Below are 20,215 nucleotides of genomic sequence, written 5' to 3' on the forward strand. Positions count from 1 at the left end.
GGTAAGGCCCAGCTCCAAGGCGCTGGGTGGTGGGAAGGGGGTGGAAGGGAGTGGGGCAAGAGGAATCCGCCCGGAACTCCTGGGTCCCAGGATGGGCGCTGACTCCAGGCTAACCCCGGGGTCCCTGGCTCTTACCCTGCTTCGGGTCCGCAGCACCCGGAGGCCCTGGCTCCGCCTGGATTAGTTCCCGATCCCTTTGCTCTTCTAAAGCCTTTGCCCCAGCTCTCAGCACTGGGTGGGGGACAGGAAAAGGCGAGAGGAAACTCGGCAGGAAGAGCGGGGAGGGGGCGTCCTGTGAGACCAGGCCTGGGGGGAGGAGATCTGGCTAGGGTTGGCCCTGCCCTATCCCTTGATTCTAGAATTAAATCGCAGTCCCTTGGTCGCAGGTTCCGGACCTTCCTCCCTCCGGCAGGAGCCCTCTCCTCCAGACCTCTCCTCTCAGGGAACCCAGTTTGGACCAGTCTAGAAGGAGTAACTCAGGTACTCGGACAACCAGACAAATCTTTTATTATTTTTAACTCGACTCTTCGGGCTGTTCGTCTTGGTCTTCAGCAGGGGAGTCAATCATGGTCTCGGAGGGCTGCTTTTCGGGCGTCCCCGAAGGCATTCCCGAAGGCATGGTTTCCAGCGTCTCTTCTGCCGTCCCTGCAGACTTCTGTTCAGCCTTCAAACTAGCCTTCGGCTTTCTCCGGTAAACTAGCCTGAGGGAGTTTGAGGGGTTATAATGGGGCCAGGTTAGGGCAGTGGTTGAGGGACGCCCCCCTCCCCGTTCCAGCTCCTCTCCAACCTGCCCCTATTATGGCAATTATTCAAGCGCTCCCTGCTATGGAAGCCCCGCCCCCGTGGGAGCCCCATCCGCAGCAGGCCCCGCCCCTCCTTCCAAGCCATGCCTTCTTCGGTGAGTGGCTCACCAGATAGCCAGACAGGCTACCAGGACTACAGAGATGCAGATCAGCAGCCCAATGAGGCGGCCTCTCAGCAGCATCTCCTCGGCTTTCGAAGTCGGCAGGGAATGGGTGTTAGAGTGGAAGGTCGTAAACAAGACCTTCGATTCGTCTGAGCCTTGACTGTTTGAGGTTTCATCCTGGGTGACGACGTTTGGTGGCAATTTTTCTTCCTGGGATTTTCTGGGCAATACTGATAGGGCAGGGGATGAAGACAAGCCCGCTGCATAGCCTGGCCCTTGGCGTGAGGAACACACCCAAGGAAACCCTGCCCCCGGTGTCCAGAGGCCACGCCCGGGCGAGAAGCCACACCTCCGCGGCCCGAGGCCACACCCTGTCTGGAAGCCACGCCTCTAGAGAGGAAGTCACGCCCCCAAAGCGGCCCCAACACCCGGGGCCCAGATTGCCACACCTCTCCAGCGCCCAGCACTGACCTTTGACCTGGAAATGAATGATCGTGGCTGGACCCTGATTCACGGTGCCCAGCTCGCAGCGGTATTTGCCCTCATCCTCACGACCCACCAAGTGCTTGGTCAGGAGGGCCTCCTTTCCCTTCTTCACCAAGGTCTCAGAATTGTTTCCCCAAACCTAGACCCAAGCTTAAGGGGTCATAGAGGCCTGGGGAATTCGGGGGTTGGGGAATACAGGGGTGAATGATTATAGGGCCTCAATGCGGGAGTTGGTCAGGGTTCTGGGTCTTTAGGGGCTAGTAGAGGCCACACCTAATAGGGTGTGAGTCAGGAGGGCCGGTGCAGGCCAATGGATCCAGGGGCCACGGGCTCAGGGCTTGGGGTCCAAGGGTCGATAGGAGTCAGAAGGCCCTACCCGGTAAAAGCTGTAGTCTGTGAGACCTTGAGAGGCGTGGTGCCAGTTGAGCTGACAGTTCAGTATCAGGTCTTCCATTTCATGGACCTCCACGGTCTGCTCTGAAGATGTGGGATGGCTGCGAGATGCCCCTTCTGCGTCCCCGCCCTCCGTCCACCGCCTCACGCTCGGTTTGGGGCACGCCTAGGCCCAGTCTCTCCTGGTCCTGTCGGTTTGGGGCACGCCTAGACCCAGTCTCTCTCTCCTGGTCCTGCCCCTCGCACTCCTCCGCTGGGCCCAGTTCTCACCTCCGCAATCATAAGACTTCCGACAAGTGTGAACTTGCTTCTGACAGCGCGCGCACCAGATCAGAGGCTGCAGCATCATGCCTGGAATGGGAACGGAATGGATCTGCATTCGCCCACTAAAAGGTGGCTCTAAGAGAGAGGGCAAGGCAGGGGGCTACGGTCAGGGGTGTGCCAAACTCCTAGGTCAGCCCTCCAACAGGCTTAAGAAACAGGGCAAAGAGAACCACCCACTGCCCAAGAAATCCAAGCCGGGGAAATACTGGTGACCCAGGAACTCCTCAGATTCAGAGGGTGAAGAAACCATCTGCATCCCATAGGGGGAGGGGAGAGGCGAGATTAATGGGGCAGGGGTAAGGGATAAAAGATTAGCTTCTGTTATTTGGACTCACCACATTTGTTGGGACAATAAGCTGCCTCAGAAGAAGGAAAGAGAGAGAGGAGAATCAGATTTTTTTTTTTTTTTTTTTTTTTTTTTTGTGTGTGTGTGTGTGTGTGGCACTGGAGTTTGAACTCAGGGACATTTTATCTCCGAGCTACATCCTCAGCCCTATTTTATTTTATTCTTTATTTTGAAACAAGGTTTCATCAAGTTGCAGAGGGCCTCACAAGTTGCTGAGGTGGGACGATTATTTTTTTTATTTTGAAACAGGGTCTCACTAGATTGATGAGAGTCTCACTACTTACTGAGGCTGCCCTTGAACCTGTGGTCCTCCTGCCTCAGCCTCCCAAGTACTGGGATTACAGGCATGTGCCACCATGCCTGGCAGAATCAGATTTATTTATTTATTTATTTGTGTGTGTATGGAACTGAGGATTGAACCCAGGGGCATTCAACCTCTGAGCTACAACCTCAGCCCTATTTTTTATTCTTTATTTTGAAACAGGGTCTCACTAAATTGCAGAGGGCCTCACTAAGTAGCAGAGGTTGGCCTCAATCCTCCAATCTTCCTGCCTCAGTCTCCCAAGTACTGGAATTACAAGCGTGCACCATCACGCCTGGCTTCAGAATCAGATTTTTTCCCCCCTCTGATACTAGGATTGAACCCAGGGGCATTCTACCTCTGAGCTACACTCCCAGCCCTATTTTTTATTCTTTATTTTGAAACAGGGTCTCACTAAATTGCAGAGGGCCTAAATAGCTGAGGCTGGCATTAAACCTGCACCTCGATCCTCCTGTCCCAGCCTCCATGTACTGAGATTACAAGCATGTGCTACCACGCCTAACTAGAATCAAATATTTTTAAAAATGGGGGGTACTGGGGATTGAGCTCAGGGGTAGTCTGCCTCTCAGTTACAACCCCAACCTTTTTTTATTCTTTATTTTGAAACAAGGTCTCACTAAGTTGCTGAGGGTCTTGCTACACTGCTGAGGCTGACCTGGAACATGCCCTCCTCTTATCTCACCCTCCCAAATGCTGGGATTGCAGGTTAGAGGTACGCCACCACAGGGCCCAGCCAGAGAATCAGATTTCTAAATTAGGAAGGATGAAAGAGGGGGCTGGGAAAAGGGCTGTCTGAGGGGATCTGAGGGAGCAGGGGGTGGAGGAAGCCAAGGGACCCATTGGGTAAGCTAATGGGCTGGAGATAGGGCCTCTTGGGTTATGGAAGTTGGGGGCTGGGGTCCTGGACTCCCATCTTCCCTCACCCTCTTTTAGGAACCGAGCAACAGATCTGGCAAAGGCCTCCTTTTGGTGGCGAAGCATCCAGAGTATCTCCTGCACCATGTCGCCATCTGGGAGGAAGCAGAATGGTAGGATGCTTTTTTCTCTGTCTGTGTGCACCGAGTTTTCCAAGCTGGTCTTAAACTCCTGGGCACACGCCACCCTCCTGCCTTCGCCCGCCTAAGTAGCTGGGACTACAGACACCGTGCCACTGAGAGGGGCTGGCATCCCAGGAAAGGGTACTGAAATCAAGTACTTAACACAGCTGCTGGCCACTGGGCCAAGCCATACACATGTATTACTTTGTCTTCCCAACAGCCGAGGGAGGAAGGCACCTAGTTCCTGGCTCCAGGCCACATGGCATGCTTGGAAGGGGTAGAGCTGGGATCTGAACCTAGGCAGCGTGGCTCCAGAACCTAGTATTTGACTGAGCAGCCACTGGGGCAGGAACAGCAATGGCTTTCCTGAGAGATTTCTGCCCCCACCCCCTACTCCCTCCGTTAATTTACCTGTTGCGTTCCCGTCTACAATGCGTTTCAGTTCTCTCAGAAAGCTGTTGGATGTCTGTTGCAATGTGTCCTCATCTGTGGGGGGGGGGGTATATAGAACCCCAGTTTTACTGGCTCATGGGTTGGCCTCCTTATACAAATTACAAAACCCCCTGGGCAAAGGAGAGGCCTGGTTAAGGGACTAACTACCCATTGCCTTCTGGGAGTTGTAGTGTTATTGCATAAAGCTGTTAGATAAGGGGTACAGTATTTGCTAGCTCTGGGGGACCCTGGGATCTGTGTCCCGGCCTTCCCCATTCCTGACTCAGCTCATTACACTCTGCCCCTGTAATCCTGGCCTCCAATCCCAGGACCCAGGCTCCGCCCTGCCCTCACCAATGACCCCCATAAAGGTGTTCTCATTAAGCGGTAGATTATCGAAACTCTGCAACTCCTTCTTCATCTTGTCCACCAGGTCTGCACGAGTTGCTGTATCCAGGCGATTGGGCAGGACGTCCCTCTCGAGGGACGTTACTGTGTCCACAACTGATGCAGAGCATAGGATACAGCACCCTGCAGGAAGCAGGCGGCTGGCCAGAGCCACCACCAGGAGGGCGGCACTCAGCCCCATTGCGGCCAGAGTGCTCAGTCCACCAGCACTGCCCGGGAGGGTCCTCTCACTCCAAGCCCAGGGCAAATGGACACTAAATGGAGAGAAGCCAAAGCCCATCTTAGGGGATCCCGCTGACCCCCCATCCACAAGGTTCCCCTTGCTAACTGAAAGGATCTTCAAGGAATCTCCAAATAAAAGACACATCATCAAATCCCTCAAAAGCATGAAACCTAGTCCTCAACCCGAGGGACCCCCAAATCCAGGGTCCTCATGGCGTTCGGACAGAGCAGCAAACTATTAAACCAGTTCCCGAGGCTGAGGACCGTGGACTCCCGCCCCCTCCCACTCCCTGGAGACTTTTCAAGCTCCCAATACATAGGGTCCACAGGACTCCCCCAAATCAAGGTGATCCTGAACTCCAAACTTGAGGTGGGTCAAAACTCAGACACTCCCAAGCGCCCCCAAACCTGTCGCACTTCAAGCTGGGATTTTAATGCCCCAAACAAATAAATTATCCAATATAATAGAACTAACCTGGATATTATCAAACTCGAAGCTTCCTCCAAAGCAAAATCCTTTTCAAATCCAAACTCCACTCCAAATCCCTAAACCTGAGAACCCGAAAATTTAAGCAAGACTCCAAGCCATCCTTCAGTCTCCCGGGGACCTTAGCTACCCTTCTCAAAGACTAAGACCGCTTATTTGCAGAGTGCACCCTTCTCAGGAAACCGAGCCCCGTTGCATCCTACCCCGAGAGGCAACCTTACTAGCTGCGCTCTCCTACCTAGATTCCAGACTTGTGTCCTCAAAGACTGGGATTCGCTCAGGGTCCCGGCTCAGGTTCCGAGGGCTTTTAAAGAGCTATTCCGGGCCACGTCCTTCTGCTGTAATATTTTCTCACAACTAAAAGTAAAGTTTTTTTTTTTGAGGTGGACTAGGATGAGTTTGGCTGCGTGCAACCAATAGCTTTTCGACTGGATCGTTGAGTCTAGGGTCGTCCTCTCTCTGCAAGGGACTCCTGCAGCGTTCCCTTCTGAGCTTCCCACGTCGGGGAACTCCGATTGCCACAGAGACGGCCACTAGGGCTTTTCCTTGGCCCCGCCCAGAACCACAACTTTGAGTCTGATTGGCTCGCAACCAGGTGAGACCCTGCCCATCATTCTATGACGTCACAGGGCCACCGCTTTTTTTTTTTTTTTTTTTTTTTTTTGGAACTCATCCAGCATCTGCCAAAGGGAAGTCTAACGCGAGCTCTGACTCCCGAAGCCCAGAACTAGGATTCTGGCCTTCAGCGTTTGTCCTTTGTCCCTGAGCTCAGGCTTCTGGATAGATTTTAGTGTCCAGTCTCGAAAACGCAGAAAGTGGCCATTTCTAGCCTTAGGACTACGACTCCCAGAAGACTCGGGGCTCCTTTTTCCGTAGTGGGGGGGGGGCGCCGCAGGCTTTATGGGAAATGTAGTCCCATATGGTTACTCTCCGCTCCCTCCCTCCTCTGCCTTCTCTCCCCCTAATTCATGGGGGCTGAACGCTCAGATCCCGTTAAACACAGATATGGCCAATAGCGAGATTACCAGGAAACGATACTGAGGGCTCAGATTTTTCAGTCGTGGAAGGCTTTCTCCTTACTGTTTTGCATGATTCAGGGCACCGAAAAAACAGGGACGGCTCATGCAAATCCAGCAGCAAAAGGCTGCCAGGTCTGAGTAGGGACCATAAATCAAGATGTCATGAATACTGAAAGTGTCCGGAAGCTCCCCACCTTTCCCTCCACTCTTTCACACTCTTACACGCACACATCCCCCCAAAAATAAAGCTGCGGAGACAAGGGCTGGGGACGTGGACTTTTAATTCGTACCTTTCATTCTCCTACCTGTATCCGTTGGGCTGAGATTGGTATCCTGAAATTCCCTGAGATTAGAGGCTGAGCTTGTTGGATGGGAGATGTGATTAGATCTGTCTGAGGCACTTTCTTCACCCCCCTAAGCAGCAAGGGCTCCTAAAATCTGAGTCAAAAGTCCCATCCTCTTTGGTTTGGTCAGACCCGGGGCTCCTGCTTGGGTCTGAGCTGCTTATTTAGTTTGGCAGTGGTAGTACTGGAAATTGAAACCAGGGAGTTCTACCACTGAGCTACATCCCCAGGTCTTTTTGTTTTGTTTTGGTGGCATTGGGGATGGAACATTCTATCTCGGAGCTATCCACCCAGACCTATTTTATTCTTTATTTTGAAACAGGATCTCACCAAACAGGAGCTTGCAAGTTGCTGAGGCTGTCTGCAAACCTGCAACCCTCCTGTTTTAGACTCCTAAGTACTGGGATTACAAGCACGTACCACCATGCTCAGCTTCCCCAGCTCTTTATTTATTTTTTATTATTTATTTATTTTTCGATACTGGGGATGAAACCCAGGGGCATTCTAACTCCAAGCTACACCCCCAATTCTATTTTTTATTCTTTTATTTTGAAACAGGGTCTCACTAAGTTGCAGAGGACCTCACTAAATAGCTGAGGCTGTTTGCAAACCGGGGACTTTCTGTCTCAGCCTCCTGAATGCTGGGATTACAAGCATGCACCATGCCCAATTCCCCAGCTCTTTTTTTTTTTTTTTAAACAGGTTCTCACTAAATTACTGCACACTGGCCTTGAATCTGATCCTCTTGTCTCTGCCTCCCAGGTCCTGGGATTACCGGTGCTTGTGTTACCATGCTCAGTTTCTGTGTACCTTTGCATCCTTTCATCCTGGACCAGCCCAAAGCTGGATTTAGTGGTTCTGTGAGTTCAGGGAGTGTCCAATGGCTGGCAAGAAACATTAGCATTCCTGGCTTTCTGCAGGCCTGCTGAATTCCAGATAACTGGGTTACCCTGCAGCCCAGTTGCAAAAGAGGAAACTTCCTGGATCCTAAACTCAATGCCATGTCGGATGTGGTGTCTCACGCTTGTAATCCCAGCATTTGGGAGGCTGAGACAGGAGGATCACGGTTCGTGGACAGCCTCAGCTACTACTTAGTGAGGCCCTTTGCAACTCAGTGAGACCCTGTTTCAAAATAAAGAATACAAATTATTGCTGGGAGTGTAACTCAAAGGTAGAATGCCTCTGGGTTCCATCCCCAGTACCATAAAAAAAAAAAAAAAAAAAGGTATTTGCCATGCATGGTGGCACACCCTTGTAATTCCAGTACTTAGGAGACTGAGACAGGAGTATTGCAGGTTCCAGAAACCTAGTGAGCCCCAGTTTCCAAATAAGAAATAAAATTGGGTGGGGGTATAGATCAGAGGTAGAATGCCTCTGGATTCTATCTCTAGTAACCCCACCCAAAATAAGTGTCAGCTTAATAGTTGGGGGGGGGGCTGAGACAGGAGGATCACAGGTTTGAAGCCAGCCTCAGCAGGTAGTGAGACTCTCATTAACCTAGTGAGACCCTCTCTCAAAATAAAAATTTAAAAATAGGGCTGAAAGCCGGGCGTGGTGGCGCACGCTTGTAATCCCTGCGCCTGGGAGGCTGAGACAGAAGGATCACACAGGTTCAAAGCCAGCCTCGGCTACTTAGTGAGGCTCTCAGCAACTTAGTGAGACCCTGTTTCCAAAAAAATATATAAAAAAAAGTTCTGGGAGTATAGCCCAGAGGTAGAAAGCCTCTGGGTTCCACCCCCAGTACCACCAAAAAAAAAAAAAAAAAAAAATAATAATAATAAATAAAAAAATAAAAATAGGGCTGAAAAATCAAATTAAAAAAAAAACAAAAACAAGGCTGAGGTTGTAGCTAGGAGGCAGAATGCCCCTGGATTCAATTCTTAGTACCAAAAAAAAAAAAAAAAAAAAAAAGTGGTCCTGGATCTCTAGAAAGCTTCTCCAGAAGCCACAGTATTTCAGCAATAGCTATCCTTCTCCCCTCTCCCATGTTTTAGCCTATTTGTACCAGAAGAAAAAAAAATGTCTTGAGCCCAGTGTGGTGGCACATGCCTATAATCCCAGTACTTTGGAGGCTGAGACAAAGGATCAGAAGTGTGGAGCCAGCCTCAGCAACTTTAGTGAGGCTCTCAACAACTTAGAGACCCTGTTTCCGAATAAAAAATAAATTAGGGCTGGGGGTATAGCCCGGAGGTAGACTGCCTCTGGGTTCAATCCCTAGTAACATACACACACACACAGTCTTTCGAGGCTTTCTCGAGACTTGAGGCGTTGGACAGAGTTCGCCTCTGCTGAGTGTTGGACCAGCTTTTCCAGAGCCTGTGAACAGACCAAGAGCTAGCTCATACCTAGTCCGTGTGAGGCCCTGGTTTCAACCGGGTTCACATGTACCAAATACGCCAGCTCCTGAGAGTCAGCCTTTCTCGTGCAGAGTTTCTGGTGTACCTGCATGAGATTCTTGACCAGTTATCTACAGTTCTGGAACCCTGTCCCTGAATGCCCTGCAGGGTTCTCCAAAGGCATTTACACTTGGCCCTTTCCTTCCTCGCCAGAACCACTCTAGAAAAGGGGAAGGGAAGTTAATTAGTGCTTGCTGTAGGTAAACCAGGGGTTCCTTCAATCTTCTGAAGACCCAGGAGAGAAGCAAGAAATTTTCTAGAAAAGACGGGAGACAGTCAGCTCTAGAAGAAAGTGCTCCCTGTTCCTAAGGGCAGCCATAAAGAAGTACTATGGATATGTCCTAGAAAGAACGGGTGGGCACTGCGACTTCTAGAGCTGCTATGAGCATCTTCAGTTGTCGCCAACTACCAGAAAAGATGCTTTTCTGGTTGTTGAGTGTCCAGGTGGTTCCAGAAAGCCTGTCTTCGTTTCCAGGTCTGGCCGATTTGGAAATGGATTCCCAGCCCACTCCAGGGCTACCACAGGCTTATCCAGAAACTTCCAGGCCCCTGGAGACCTGGACCATCAGATCTTGACCCATCAGATTAGTCCAAAAATTTTCCCTGGGAACCAAGGCCTGGCCCATGTCTTCAGCGAAGACAAGTCTGCATTAATGCCCACCCACTCGGGTAGGTAGGCAGCCTCAGGCTTAAAGATCTTTAGGAACTCGGAGTCTGGCAGGGTGAAGTTGGCTAGGTAGACGGTGTCTCCACCAGCCAGGTAGGCAGCCCAGAAGCCGAAGGTACCAATGGTCATGATGGTGTGGTTGCACTGGGTGAGCAAGGCAAAGTCTTTCCCGGGCACACTCTCCTTCCCGTTGCCAGCAAAGACCACATCACCGCGGGAGGTGTCTATATTCTCCCAACACCACCTCATGCCATTGCTGGTGACCACAAAGATGGGGTCTTTGTGCCGGGCCCGGAACCAGTCCATGGCCTGCTGGAGATAAGCCCGGTCACCCACCACACCCCTCCAGCGCTGGGGCATCACCTGCAGATAGTCCCCGCGACGGACGTGGACACCCACAAAGGTGCGAGGGCGGGCCCCCGTGGGGCGCAGGCGCAGCTGGCTGAGGACCCTCTGAGCCTCATCCCTCAGGTGATCGTGAAGGGTGAATTCACTGCGGATCCGTTCCCTGAGATGGTGGAAGAAAGTCCACGAGCAGGGGAAGCCAGAGAGCTTCAGAAAGGGATCCTTCAAGCGGGAGTACTCCTCCGACATCCAGTCGTGCAGCTGCAGCTCCTGCCAGTGCGTCACCCGGTCCACCTCAGGCGCCAGCACGGGCAGGGTGATGCGGAACACCGGGGCCAGGGTGGCGTGCATAGAAGGCAGGATGAAAGCTCTGCGGCTGTTGAGCTGGGCTAGGGCGAGCAGCGTGGCGTACTGCCCCATCTGGTTCCCGAACCGGCCATCGGGCTGGATAGTCCAGCTTCCTGAGAGTGGTTGAGCATGCGGGGCATGGGAGAAGGAACTGTTGGGGACCGGTGGTGTTCCTGGCAGGCAGACTATGGCCACAGGAGATGTCAGCAGGTGGCGATCTGAACATAGGGCAGACAGTTTGAGGCCATATTGAAACACACTTTCGTGGAAGTTGAGAAAAAAAGAGATTGCAGAGAGGGCACAGGCGATCAGGAAGGCCAGGCACAGCTGACGTCGGCTGGGCGTCCACATTGCTGCAGAGGAGGAAAAGCGAATTACGGTGGGGTGCTAAGGCCTGAGCGGGAAGGTCAAGGAGGAGAGGCCGGGAGTCAGGGAATCCTCAGTTCCAGGGAATGAGGAGACTGCACGAGTGGGCTGCTGAGTATGGGGTGGGAGGCTGAGAGAATTAAATCCAGGGTCGGAGGGATGAGAGGCCTGGAAGCTCCGGGGATGCAAGGTGAAAATTTGTGGCTTCCCAGATAGCCCCAGTCCAGGTTCCTGTGCCTCTGGGAACCAACCCCCCTCCCCAGCTCCCTGAGGCTCACCAACTCCTTGCTCAGGGAGCACCAGCCTTTCTGGGACACACTCCACCAGAGGCCATAGTGGAAACGTGAGAGGCGGAGGGCCAGGACCGGAGGAGGAAGAGCTCTTTCTTAGTTTCAGGAGAGGCTGGCGCAGGGCTCAGGGACCAGGAGGAGATTCCTGGGGTTTTAGAGGGGAGAGAGAGACCCGGGTTGGCTTCCTGGACCCAAGGAGGAGGGTCTTGAAGGCCCCGGTTCCTGGGTGTCCAGCATCCGCAGTGGCCACTCACCTGAGCTCCTCACGGGGTGGGGGGCAGATCCGCGGTTCGCTTCTCCGGCCGAGGAAACGCAGCCCACATCCAGCCGCCCCGGGACGCCAGGCTCCCCAGGGCCCCGGCCCTGCAGCCCTCCCCTGAGCGCAACCTCCCGGGAGTGGACGCCAGGGCGAGGTGGGGAGGAGACAGGAGGGGCGCGGTCCTGAGCTTCGCGGCCTCCGCCCTCAAGGGCTCGGCAGGTAGCTGGGAGGAGCCAGCCGCGTACCTGGCGTGGGGCCCCGGAGCCCGGGACTAAGGCGATACCCCGAACCCTCGCCTCTCGGAGTCCAAGGCGGCTGCGCCCAGCCCCTCCTCGGGGGCGCAGGCCAGCGAGGTGGCTCCACGCGGGCAGCCTACCTGACCCGAGCAGCAGGCGCATCCTCGCCGACGGAGAGGCGGCACCCAGTTGTAAAGCTGGACCCAGGAGTCCCGGTCCGGCGCCCTCTGCTCGTCCAGCTCCGGGGCTTACGGTCTACCTGCGGTACCTGGGCGAGCCCGGCCGAGCCACGCCCCTGCCGCCGGGCAGCTCCGGACACCTGGCGGCAGCCAGGGCCACCTCCTCCGCCCCACACGCGCGCTCCGGCGTGGGTGGAGGGATGGAGAGCCCGGCTGCCCCGCAGCCCAGGAGCCCTGAGAAAACCTGCACCGACTTGCACGACCCAGGCGTGACTGACGGCCTCCAGCCTGCAGGGGCCCGCACCCACCCGGGTCCTCCATCCCCATTCACACCCCATCCGCAACGCAAATCGCCCGGCCCGGGTCCCCAGTCCCTGCTTTGGAGGGTGGGGGAGGATTTGTAGGGTCTTAGGTTTTCTAGACCGGCACACCGCAGAGGGAATCTTTACCGAGACCATGAAAAGTGAAAAATTCGAGAGGAAAGAGAATTTATCTTCCCCGCCTCTCCCACGGGCGGGGCCGCTTAGCTGGCGCCCGAAGACAAAGGCTTCCGCGCTGCAAGTGACCGGAACCCGCTTCTATTGTCCGAGGCCGGTCCGCTCAGTTGCTCTCCTCCCGCGCCCCCTCCGGCCCTGAGACCACTGTAATTACACACAAGTCCTTCTCAAAGACTTAAGCGTTTGATTCGACTCGCCAGGTATTTGTCCATCGTTTCCCCTGGGCTCAGGATTCCCAGGCTCTCCTCCCTCAGACCCAGGAACCCAGCCCCCGCCTCCAGAGGGGCCCCAGGAAACTGATCCGCCATCCATTCTTCTACTGGGAGTCACTCTGCTCCAGAAAGCCTGGCTCAGCCGGAGTCAGATTCTCAGCCTGCCCTCCCCCAGCTGCTTTGGGAGCACCTGTCTGGGCCCTGGGTAGCTGCTCTGGTGAAAGAAACACCAGGATTGCATCAGGAGGAGTTCGCGGCTGGGAAATGCAGGGTCTGACCATCGCGCCTGGGTTGGAGAGGGTGAGGTTGGCCCAGGGCCCAGACAGAGCAGGGCTTCCAGGCCAAGACACCTGCTGGGGACGCATCTTTCACGTGGCAGTCACATCTTTCCCCATGATTAAGAAAGTGTCAAACACCCCCACCCCAAATCTCCCCCCAACGCAACTCCCCAGAAATCAGGAAACCCAAAAGGAACGTAAATTCCAGGTGGGGGCCAAAATCTGCATCTGAAATTTCCAGGCCCCTCACTCCTCCTCCCTCACACCCAGGGGTCCAGGCCCCAGCCCTAGGCCTCCAGCCCTCCTCCTTCAGACCCAGGAGTCCAGGACCCAAGCCCTCTTCCCTCAGACCCAGAGATCCAGATCCCAGTCCTCCTCCCTCAGACCCAGGGGTCCAGTCCCTGTCCTCTTTTCTCAGATCCAGGGGTTCAGACACCAACCCTCCTCCTTTAGACTCAGAAATCTAGGCCCACCCCTCCTCCCTCAGACCCAGGGGTTCAGGCCCAGCCCTCCTCCCACAGAGCCAGGAGTCTAGGCCCCAGTCCTCCTCCCTCAGATCCAGGGGTCCAGGTTTACCTCTCCTTCCTCAGACCCAGGGGTCCACGCCCCAGCCCTCCTCCCTCAGACCCAGGGGTCCAGTCCTACCCCTCCTCCCTCAGAATCAGAGATCCAGGCACCAGCCCTCCTCCCTCAGACCCAGGGGTCCAGGCCCAAGCCCTCCTCCTTCAGACCCAGGAGTCCAGGACCCAAGCTCTCTTCCCCCAGACCCAGAGATCCAGATCCCAGTCCTCCTCCCTCAGACCCAGGGGTCCAGGCCCCAGCCTTTTCCCTCTGTCCCAGGGGTCCAGGCCTAGCCCTCCTCCCTCACACCTAGGGGTCCAGTCCCTGTCCTCTTTTCTCAGATCCAGGGGTTCAGACACCAACCCTCCTCCTTTAGACTCAGAAATCCAGGCCCACCCCTCCTCCCTCAGACCCAGGGGTTCAGGCCCAGCCCTCTTCCCACAGAGCCGGGGGTCTAGGCCCCAGTCCTCCTCCCTCAGATCCAGGGGTCCAGGTTCACCTCTCCTTCCTCAGACCCAGGGGTCCACGCCCCAGACCTACTCCCTCAGACCCGGGGGTCCAGGCCCAGCCCTCCTCCCTCAGACCCAGGGGTCCAGGCACCAGCCCTCCTCCCTCAGACCCAGGGTCCAGTCCTACCCCTCTTCCCTCAGAATCAGAGATCCAGACCCCAGCCCTCCTCCCTCAGACCCAGGGGTCCAGGCCCCAGCTCTCTTCCCTCAGACCCAGGGGTCCAGGCCCAGCCTTCCTCCCTCAGACCCAGGGGTCCAGGCCTACCCCTCCTCCCTCAGAATCAGAGATCCAGACCCCAGCCCTCCTCCCTCAGACCCAGGGGTCCAGGCCCAGCCCTCCTCCCTCAGACCCAGGGGTCCAGGCACCAGCCCTCCTCCCTCAGACCCGGGGGTGCAGGCCCCACCCTCCTCTTGCAGAACCAGGAGTCTGAGCACTAGGACCCTCCAACCTCAGGCCCAGGCATCTTGGTTCCCACCCCTCCCACCCGGATCCCAGCAGATCAGGTCCTCATCTCCCTCAACCCCAGGCCTGGTGGTCCAGGCCCACAGCTCACAGGACCCCCAGGTTGCATCATCCACCAGGCTGCCGGGCCACGGTGGAATTCCAGCTCCAGCCAAGTGGGTCAAATATCACTGGTCAGGAGGGTGAGTGGGCGGGGCTGTCTGGGTATAAATTCTGGAGCTTCTGCATCCATCCCAGGCTTGGGTGTCCAGTTAGCGGCGGTTCACACACAGGAGGACTCGGCAGCCCAGGGCACTGAGCCAACCATCTGAATCTGGAATCGATTCTAGACCACTTAGCTGCTCAAACCACGTGCCCCGGACCTCCCCAAAGGAAAAGCGCCATTGATGGACTGGGGCAAGGCCGGGTGTACGGCCCTGGGACTGTGGGTTCCTGCGCTGGCTGTCTTTCTGCTGGGAGCCTGCCAGGCGCTCCCCATCCCCGACTCCAGCCCCCTCCTCCAGTTCGGGGGCCAAGTCCGGCAGCGGTATCTTTACACAGACGACGCCCAGGAGACCGAAGCCCACCTGGAGATCAGAGCAGACGGCACGGTGGCGGGGGCTGCTCACCAGAGCCCCGAAAGTGAGTGCGGGGGCAGGGCTGGTCCTGAGGGGGAGGGGATGAGGCCTGGAACTCCTGGGTCCGGGGCAAGGGACCTAGGGGACACGCTGCAAGGGTCTTACCACCTGTTCCCCCCAGGTCTCTTGGAGCTGAAAGCAGTGAAGCCAGGAGTCATTCAGATCTTGGGGGTCAAGACGTCCAGGTTTCTGTGCCAGAGGCCAGATGGGACACTGTACGGAGCGGTGAGTCTCCTGGGCTTCCCGCCTGTTCATGGCTGTTTGCAGTATCACCTTCACAGTCTGGGGGCTCACCTTGCACATTTGACTCAGACCAGCCTCGGTCCCTTAGCTCTCAGCACTGCCAGCTTCTCTGTGGCCCCTGCTAGCTGGAGCAGTTCTTGCCAATGTTTGCAAGACAAGGAAACTGAGGCACGGGCAGGGTGGTCACTGGCGTTAGGTCAGGACACATGAAAGGCAGAATGGTCTCCTGACTGCAACCCCTGCTCCTGCCCACAGGGGCTCCTGTGTGCCTGGCTCATCCTGAGCATGGGGACATGCAGAGAACCTGGGGTCCCTAAGTGACCCTGACCTTGGACGGCACCCGCACCCTGCCTGGCCATAGAAGGCCGGGACTGATACCTGGGCTGGACTGCTCCTGTGAAGGGGGAATGGCGAGGAGGGTTCTGCAGGGCCGCCCTGAAGTAAAAAGGAAATTGATTGGCCGGGCGTGGTGGCACACACCTGTAATCCCAGCATTCGGGAGGCTGAGACAGGAGGATCGAGGTTCGCAGCCAGCCTCAGCTACTTAGCGAGGTCCTTTGCAACTCAGTGAGATTCTGTTTAAAACTAAGAAGAAGCCGGGCTTGGTGGCGCACACTTGTAATCCCAGCATTTGGGAGGCCGAGACAGGAGGATCTCGGTTCGCGGACAGCCTCAGCTACCTACTTGGTGAGGCCCTCTGCACCTCAGTGAGACCCGTTTTCAAAATAAAGAATAAAAAAAATAGGGCTGGAGGTGTAGCTCGGAGGTAGAATACCCTTGGGTTCCAGCCCCAGACATGCAAAAAAATAAATAAATAAAAAATTAAACTAAGAATAAAAAATAGGGGAGGGGTGTAGCTCAGAGGTCAAAATCCATGGGTTCCATCCCCAGACCCACCCCCCAACCCCGGACACACACACACACACACACACACACACACACACACACATAGGGCTGGGGGTGTCGCTCGGAGTTAGAATGCCCCTGGGTTCCATCCCTAGTACAGAAAAAAAAAAAAAAAAAAAAAAAGGAATTGACCTGTGGTGCTGTGCTTGACAGGCAGGGGGCCTGGACCCCTGGGTGTGTGGGGAGGGCTGTGCCTGGACAGCGAGGGAGGGTGTAGAGGAGCCTCGTGTCTCTGACCCCTGCCTCTGCCCCCAGCTCCACTTTGAGCCTGAGGCCTGCAGCTTCCGAGAGCTACTTCTTGAGGATGGGTACAATGTTTACGAGTCAGAAGCCCATGGACTCCCACTGCGCCTGTCCTCCAGCAGCTCTCCAAGCCGGGACCCAGCACCCCGGGGACCAGCTCGCTTCCTCCCGCTGCCGGGCCTGTCCCCAGAACCCCCGGAGCCACCTGGGATTCCAGCCCCTGGGCCCCCCGACGTGGGCTCCTCGGACCCTCTGAGCATGGTGGGGCCTTTGCAGGGTCGAAGCCCCAGCTACACTTCCTGAAGCCACAGGCTTCCTGTCAGTTTGGGGATCTCCTCTTATTTATTGGGGTATTTATTTTATTTATTTTTTTAATTTTTTCTTACTTGGGATAATAAAGTCTGAGTGAAGAGGATCTATTGTGCATGTGTGATCATCTGAGGAAGCAAACCGGATCTGCTTCCTGCCTCCACTGACCTGTGACACCTCCCCGCACTGGCCTAGGACCCCAGCCTCCCACTGGGCCTCGTTTTCCTGCTCTGACAAGGGGTCCCCAGGGTCTCCAGGACTACCCTTACTCGTTGACAGGATAGGACTTCTTATCTACCCTGTTCCCCTGCTTGTTAATGCTGAAGAACTATTTCTCAGTGGTACCTCAGTTTCAGGGGGATATTTTTTGGAATAACACATGGCAGCCCTTTGGCCTCATGGGAGATGTAGTTGTCTGGGGTCCTTGCAAGTAGGAATGGAGAGATGTCTTGGGATATATTGGAGCGGGAGGGGGCAAGGACTCCTGGATCCTGGGGGTGCATTTGGTCTAGGATGGCCCTGGAGTCCAGAGGGGTCAGAAGGCTGGACATCAGGACACTGGGTCCTGGGAGAACAGAGGGCGGGGACCTAGACCCAGGTGGTCTGAGGGAGGAGGGGCTGGAGGCTGAGCATTCTCAGTCTCTGGAAAAGGGTCAGAATCCTTCCATCCAGCCAGATGTGGTGGTGCATGCTTTATTATATAGTACTTGGAGGCTGAGACAGGAGGATCATGCAGGTTCAGAGCCAGCCTCAGCAACTTAGTGAGGCTTTCAGCAACTTATTGAGACCCTGTTTCCAAATAAAAAATAAAATGAGTCTGGAGGTATAGCCCGGAGGTAAAAAAAAAAAAAAAAAAAAATCTTCCATACAGGTGCTTAAGGACTTTGGAGTATATTCAATCCCAGAAAGCTGGTTACCTGGCCTCCCTTCTCTCCCTCAATCTAGATCTTCCTCCCTTCCTTCCTTCCTTCCTTCCTTCCTTCCTTCCTTCCTTCCTTCCTTCCTTTCGTGGTGCTGGAGATTGAACCCAGGGGCATTCTACCTGTGAGCTATACCTCCAGCTCTACTTTTTATTCTTTATTTGAAACAGAGTCTCACTAAGTTGCCAAGGGCCTCACTAAGTAGCTGAGACTGGCTTCGAACCTGCGATCCTCCTGTCTCAGCCTCCCAAATACTGGGATTACAAACTATAAGCATGTGCCACCACACCCAACTCTTTCTTTCTTTCTTTCTTTCTTTCTTTCTTTCTTTCTTTTCTTTTCTTTTCTTTCTTTTCTTTCTTTATTATGCTGGGAATTGAACCCCAGGGGCATTTTACCTCTGAACTACACCCCCAGTCCTATTCTTTATTCTTTATTTTGAAACAGGGTCTCACTGAGCTGCAAAGGGCCTCACTAAGTAGCTGAGGTTGGCTACAAACCTGCCATTCTCCTGTCTCAGCCTCCCAAATGCTGGGATTACAAGCATGCGCCCACCACGCCTGGCTACTCCCCAACTCTTTATTTTTTGTTTTGAAACAGGATCTCGCTAAGTTGCTAAGGATGATCTTGAACCTGTGATCCTCATGTCTCAGCCTCCCAAGTACTGGGATTGCAGGTGTGTGCCACCAGGCCTGGCTTCAGTCTAGATTTGCAGTTGTTCTTCCAGTCATGTCCAGGAAGGAAGGGAAAGCATTAGGCTACAGCCCACAGAGGGCACAGGTCAGCCCTGCCTGGGTCTCAGGTGCCAGGCAGACCCCAGGCTCCTGAGAGTCATAGTCTCAGGCCCTGCATCTGAACTCCAAGGTCCAAGAGAGAGAAATATCACTGTCAAACAGTAAAGTCTCAGAGGGTCACAGGTGGGATTCAATACCCAGAACAGAAAGCCAACATCTCATAGGAATCAAAGTTTTCCACTCTAATGGAACCAGATTGAACTGGCTCAGACAAGGGAAAAATAAAAACAGTGTAAAGCTGCAGGGTGATGGAGCACTCCTGTAATCCCAGTACTTGGGAGGCTGAGACAGGAGGGTTGCAGGTTCAAGGATAGCCTCAGCCACCTAGTGAGGCCTTCCACAATGTAGTGAGATCCTTATTTCCTAATAAAATGATAAAATAGGGCTGGAAGTGTGACTTGGAGGTAGAATGCTCCCGGGTTCCATTCCTAGTAACACACACACACACACACACACACACACACACACACACACACACACACACGATGTAAAGGCCACAAAACTCCAGGGAAGTGACTTGGGTTCCGGGGTGACTCATGCAAGGCATGGGCCCCTCTTTAGAAGAGACCCCTTCCTCTGTCAAGGAAAGTCGCCCTGCAGTAGTAAGGAGCACTGGGCCCACCTGGACCCCTTTTCACCCATCCACCACGTCAGCGCTGGAGGCTTGGAGAACGGAGATCCAGGGGCAGGAAAGAGGAACCCAAGGGGACAACTATGAGATTGAGACCCAGAGAGAGGGAGGTCTAGGGAGGGGGACAGAGACTCAGAGAGAGAGAGAGAGACAGACAGACACAGGCAGAAGACAGACAGACAGACAGACAGACACCCAGAGAGAGGAAGATTGATTCAGAAACAGAGACCTAGAGGGGGACAGAGAACCAGAGAAAAAAAGCCTGAAAAAGTATTGAAATGGGAACATCTCACTGTATTTGTAGACCCTGAACTCCTAATTCTGTTGTGCCCCTTGCCAGATGGGAGGATCACAGGTTCAAAACCAGCCTCCGCACTATATTGAGACCCTTGGCAACCAAGGGAGACCCTGTTTCAAAGTGAAAACTAAAAAGGGTTAGGAATAGCTGGGTGTGTTGGCACACGTCTGTGATCCCTATACATGGGAGGTTGAGACAGGAGGATCGCAGGTTTGAGGACAGTCTCAGCAAGTAATGAGACTTACATCAACCTAGAGACCCTGTTCCCAAATAAGAAATAAAATCAAAGCAGGTGTGGTGGGCACGCTTGTAATCTCAGTACTTGGGGGGCAGAGACAAGAGGATCGCAGGTTCGCTGTCAGCCTCAGCTACTTAGTGAGGCCCTACGCAACTTAGTGGGACCCTGTTTCAAAAATAAAGAATAATAAACAGGGCTGGGGTATAGCTCAGAGTTAGAATGCCCTTGGGTTCAATCCCCAGTTCTGAAGAAAGAAAGAAAGAAAGAAAGAAAGAAAGAAAGAAAGAAAGAAAGAAAGAAAGGAAGGAAGGAAGGAAGGAAGGAAGGAAGAAAGGAAGGAAAGGAAAGGAGGAAGAAAATCAGGCTAGAGGTTTTACTGAAAGGTAGAATGCCTTGGGTGTGTACACACACACACACACACACACACACACACACACACACACGCTCGCGCGCGCGCGTGCGGCACACTCCCCTGATTAGCAGTCTCCTGAGCAGTGCCCTAGGGTGGGAGGGTCGTCTTTCCTCCCAGTTCTGAAGCTGGATCGCGGGTCTCCAAGAAGACTGGGGGGAGCCCTTCCTCTCCTCTTCTGGTTCTGATGCCCACCAAGCCCCGATGTTTCTTGGCCAGTAGGTGAATCACTCCAATACCTGCCTCCACCCAGCCCTGGCCTCTCCCCAGGTCC

General features: G+C 54.4%; 2 protein-coding genes across 2 annotated transcripts; one reads left to right on the forward strand and one right to left on the reverse strand.

Annotated features, from left to right (window-relative positions):
- Positions 1 to 9,703: 9,703 nt before the first annotated feature.
- Positions 9,704 to 10,834, reverse strand: FUT1 (fucosyltransferase 1 (H blood group); the record flags this gene model as incomplete). Its single annotated transcript, XM_080703664.1, has 1 exon — positions 9,704 to 10,834. The coding sequence occupies one exon, from the start codon at positions 10,832 to 10,834 to the stop codon at positions 9,704 to 9,706; it is 1,131 nt and encodes a 376-aa protein (XP_080559790.1).
- A 3,885-nt stretch (positions 10,835 to 14,719) lies between these two features.
- Positions 14,720 to 16,645, forward strand: FGF21 (fibroblast growth factor 21; the record flags this gene model as incomplete). Its single annotated transcript, XM_080704272.1, has 3 exons — positions 14,720 to 14,954; positions 15,072 to 15,175; positions 16,355 to 16,645. The coding sequence occupies 3 exons, from the start codon at positions 14,720 to 14,722 to the stop codon at positions 16,643 to 16,645; spliced, it is 630 nt and encodes a 209-aa protein (XP_080560398.1).
- Positions 16,646 to 20,215: the final 3,570 nt, after the last annotated feature.

This window comes from Muscardinus avellanarius (assembly GCF_963383645.1).
Source record: "Muscardinus avellanarius genome assembly, chromosome: 10".
Classification (NCBI taxonomy): Eukaryota; Metazoa; Chordata; class Mammalia; order Rodentia; family Gliridae; genus Muscardinus; species Muscardinus avellanarius.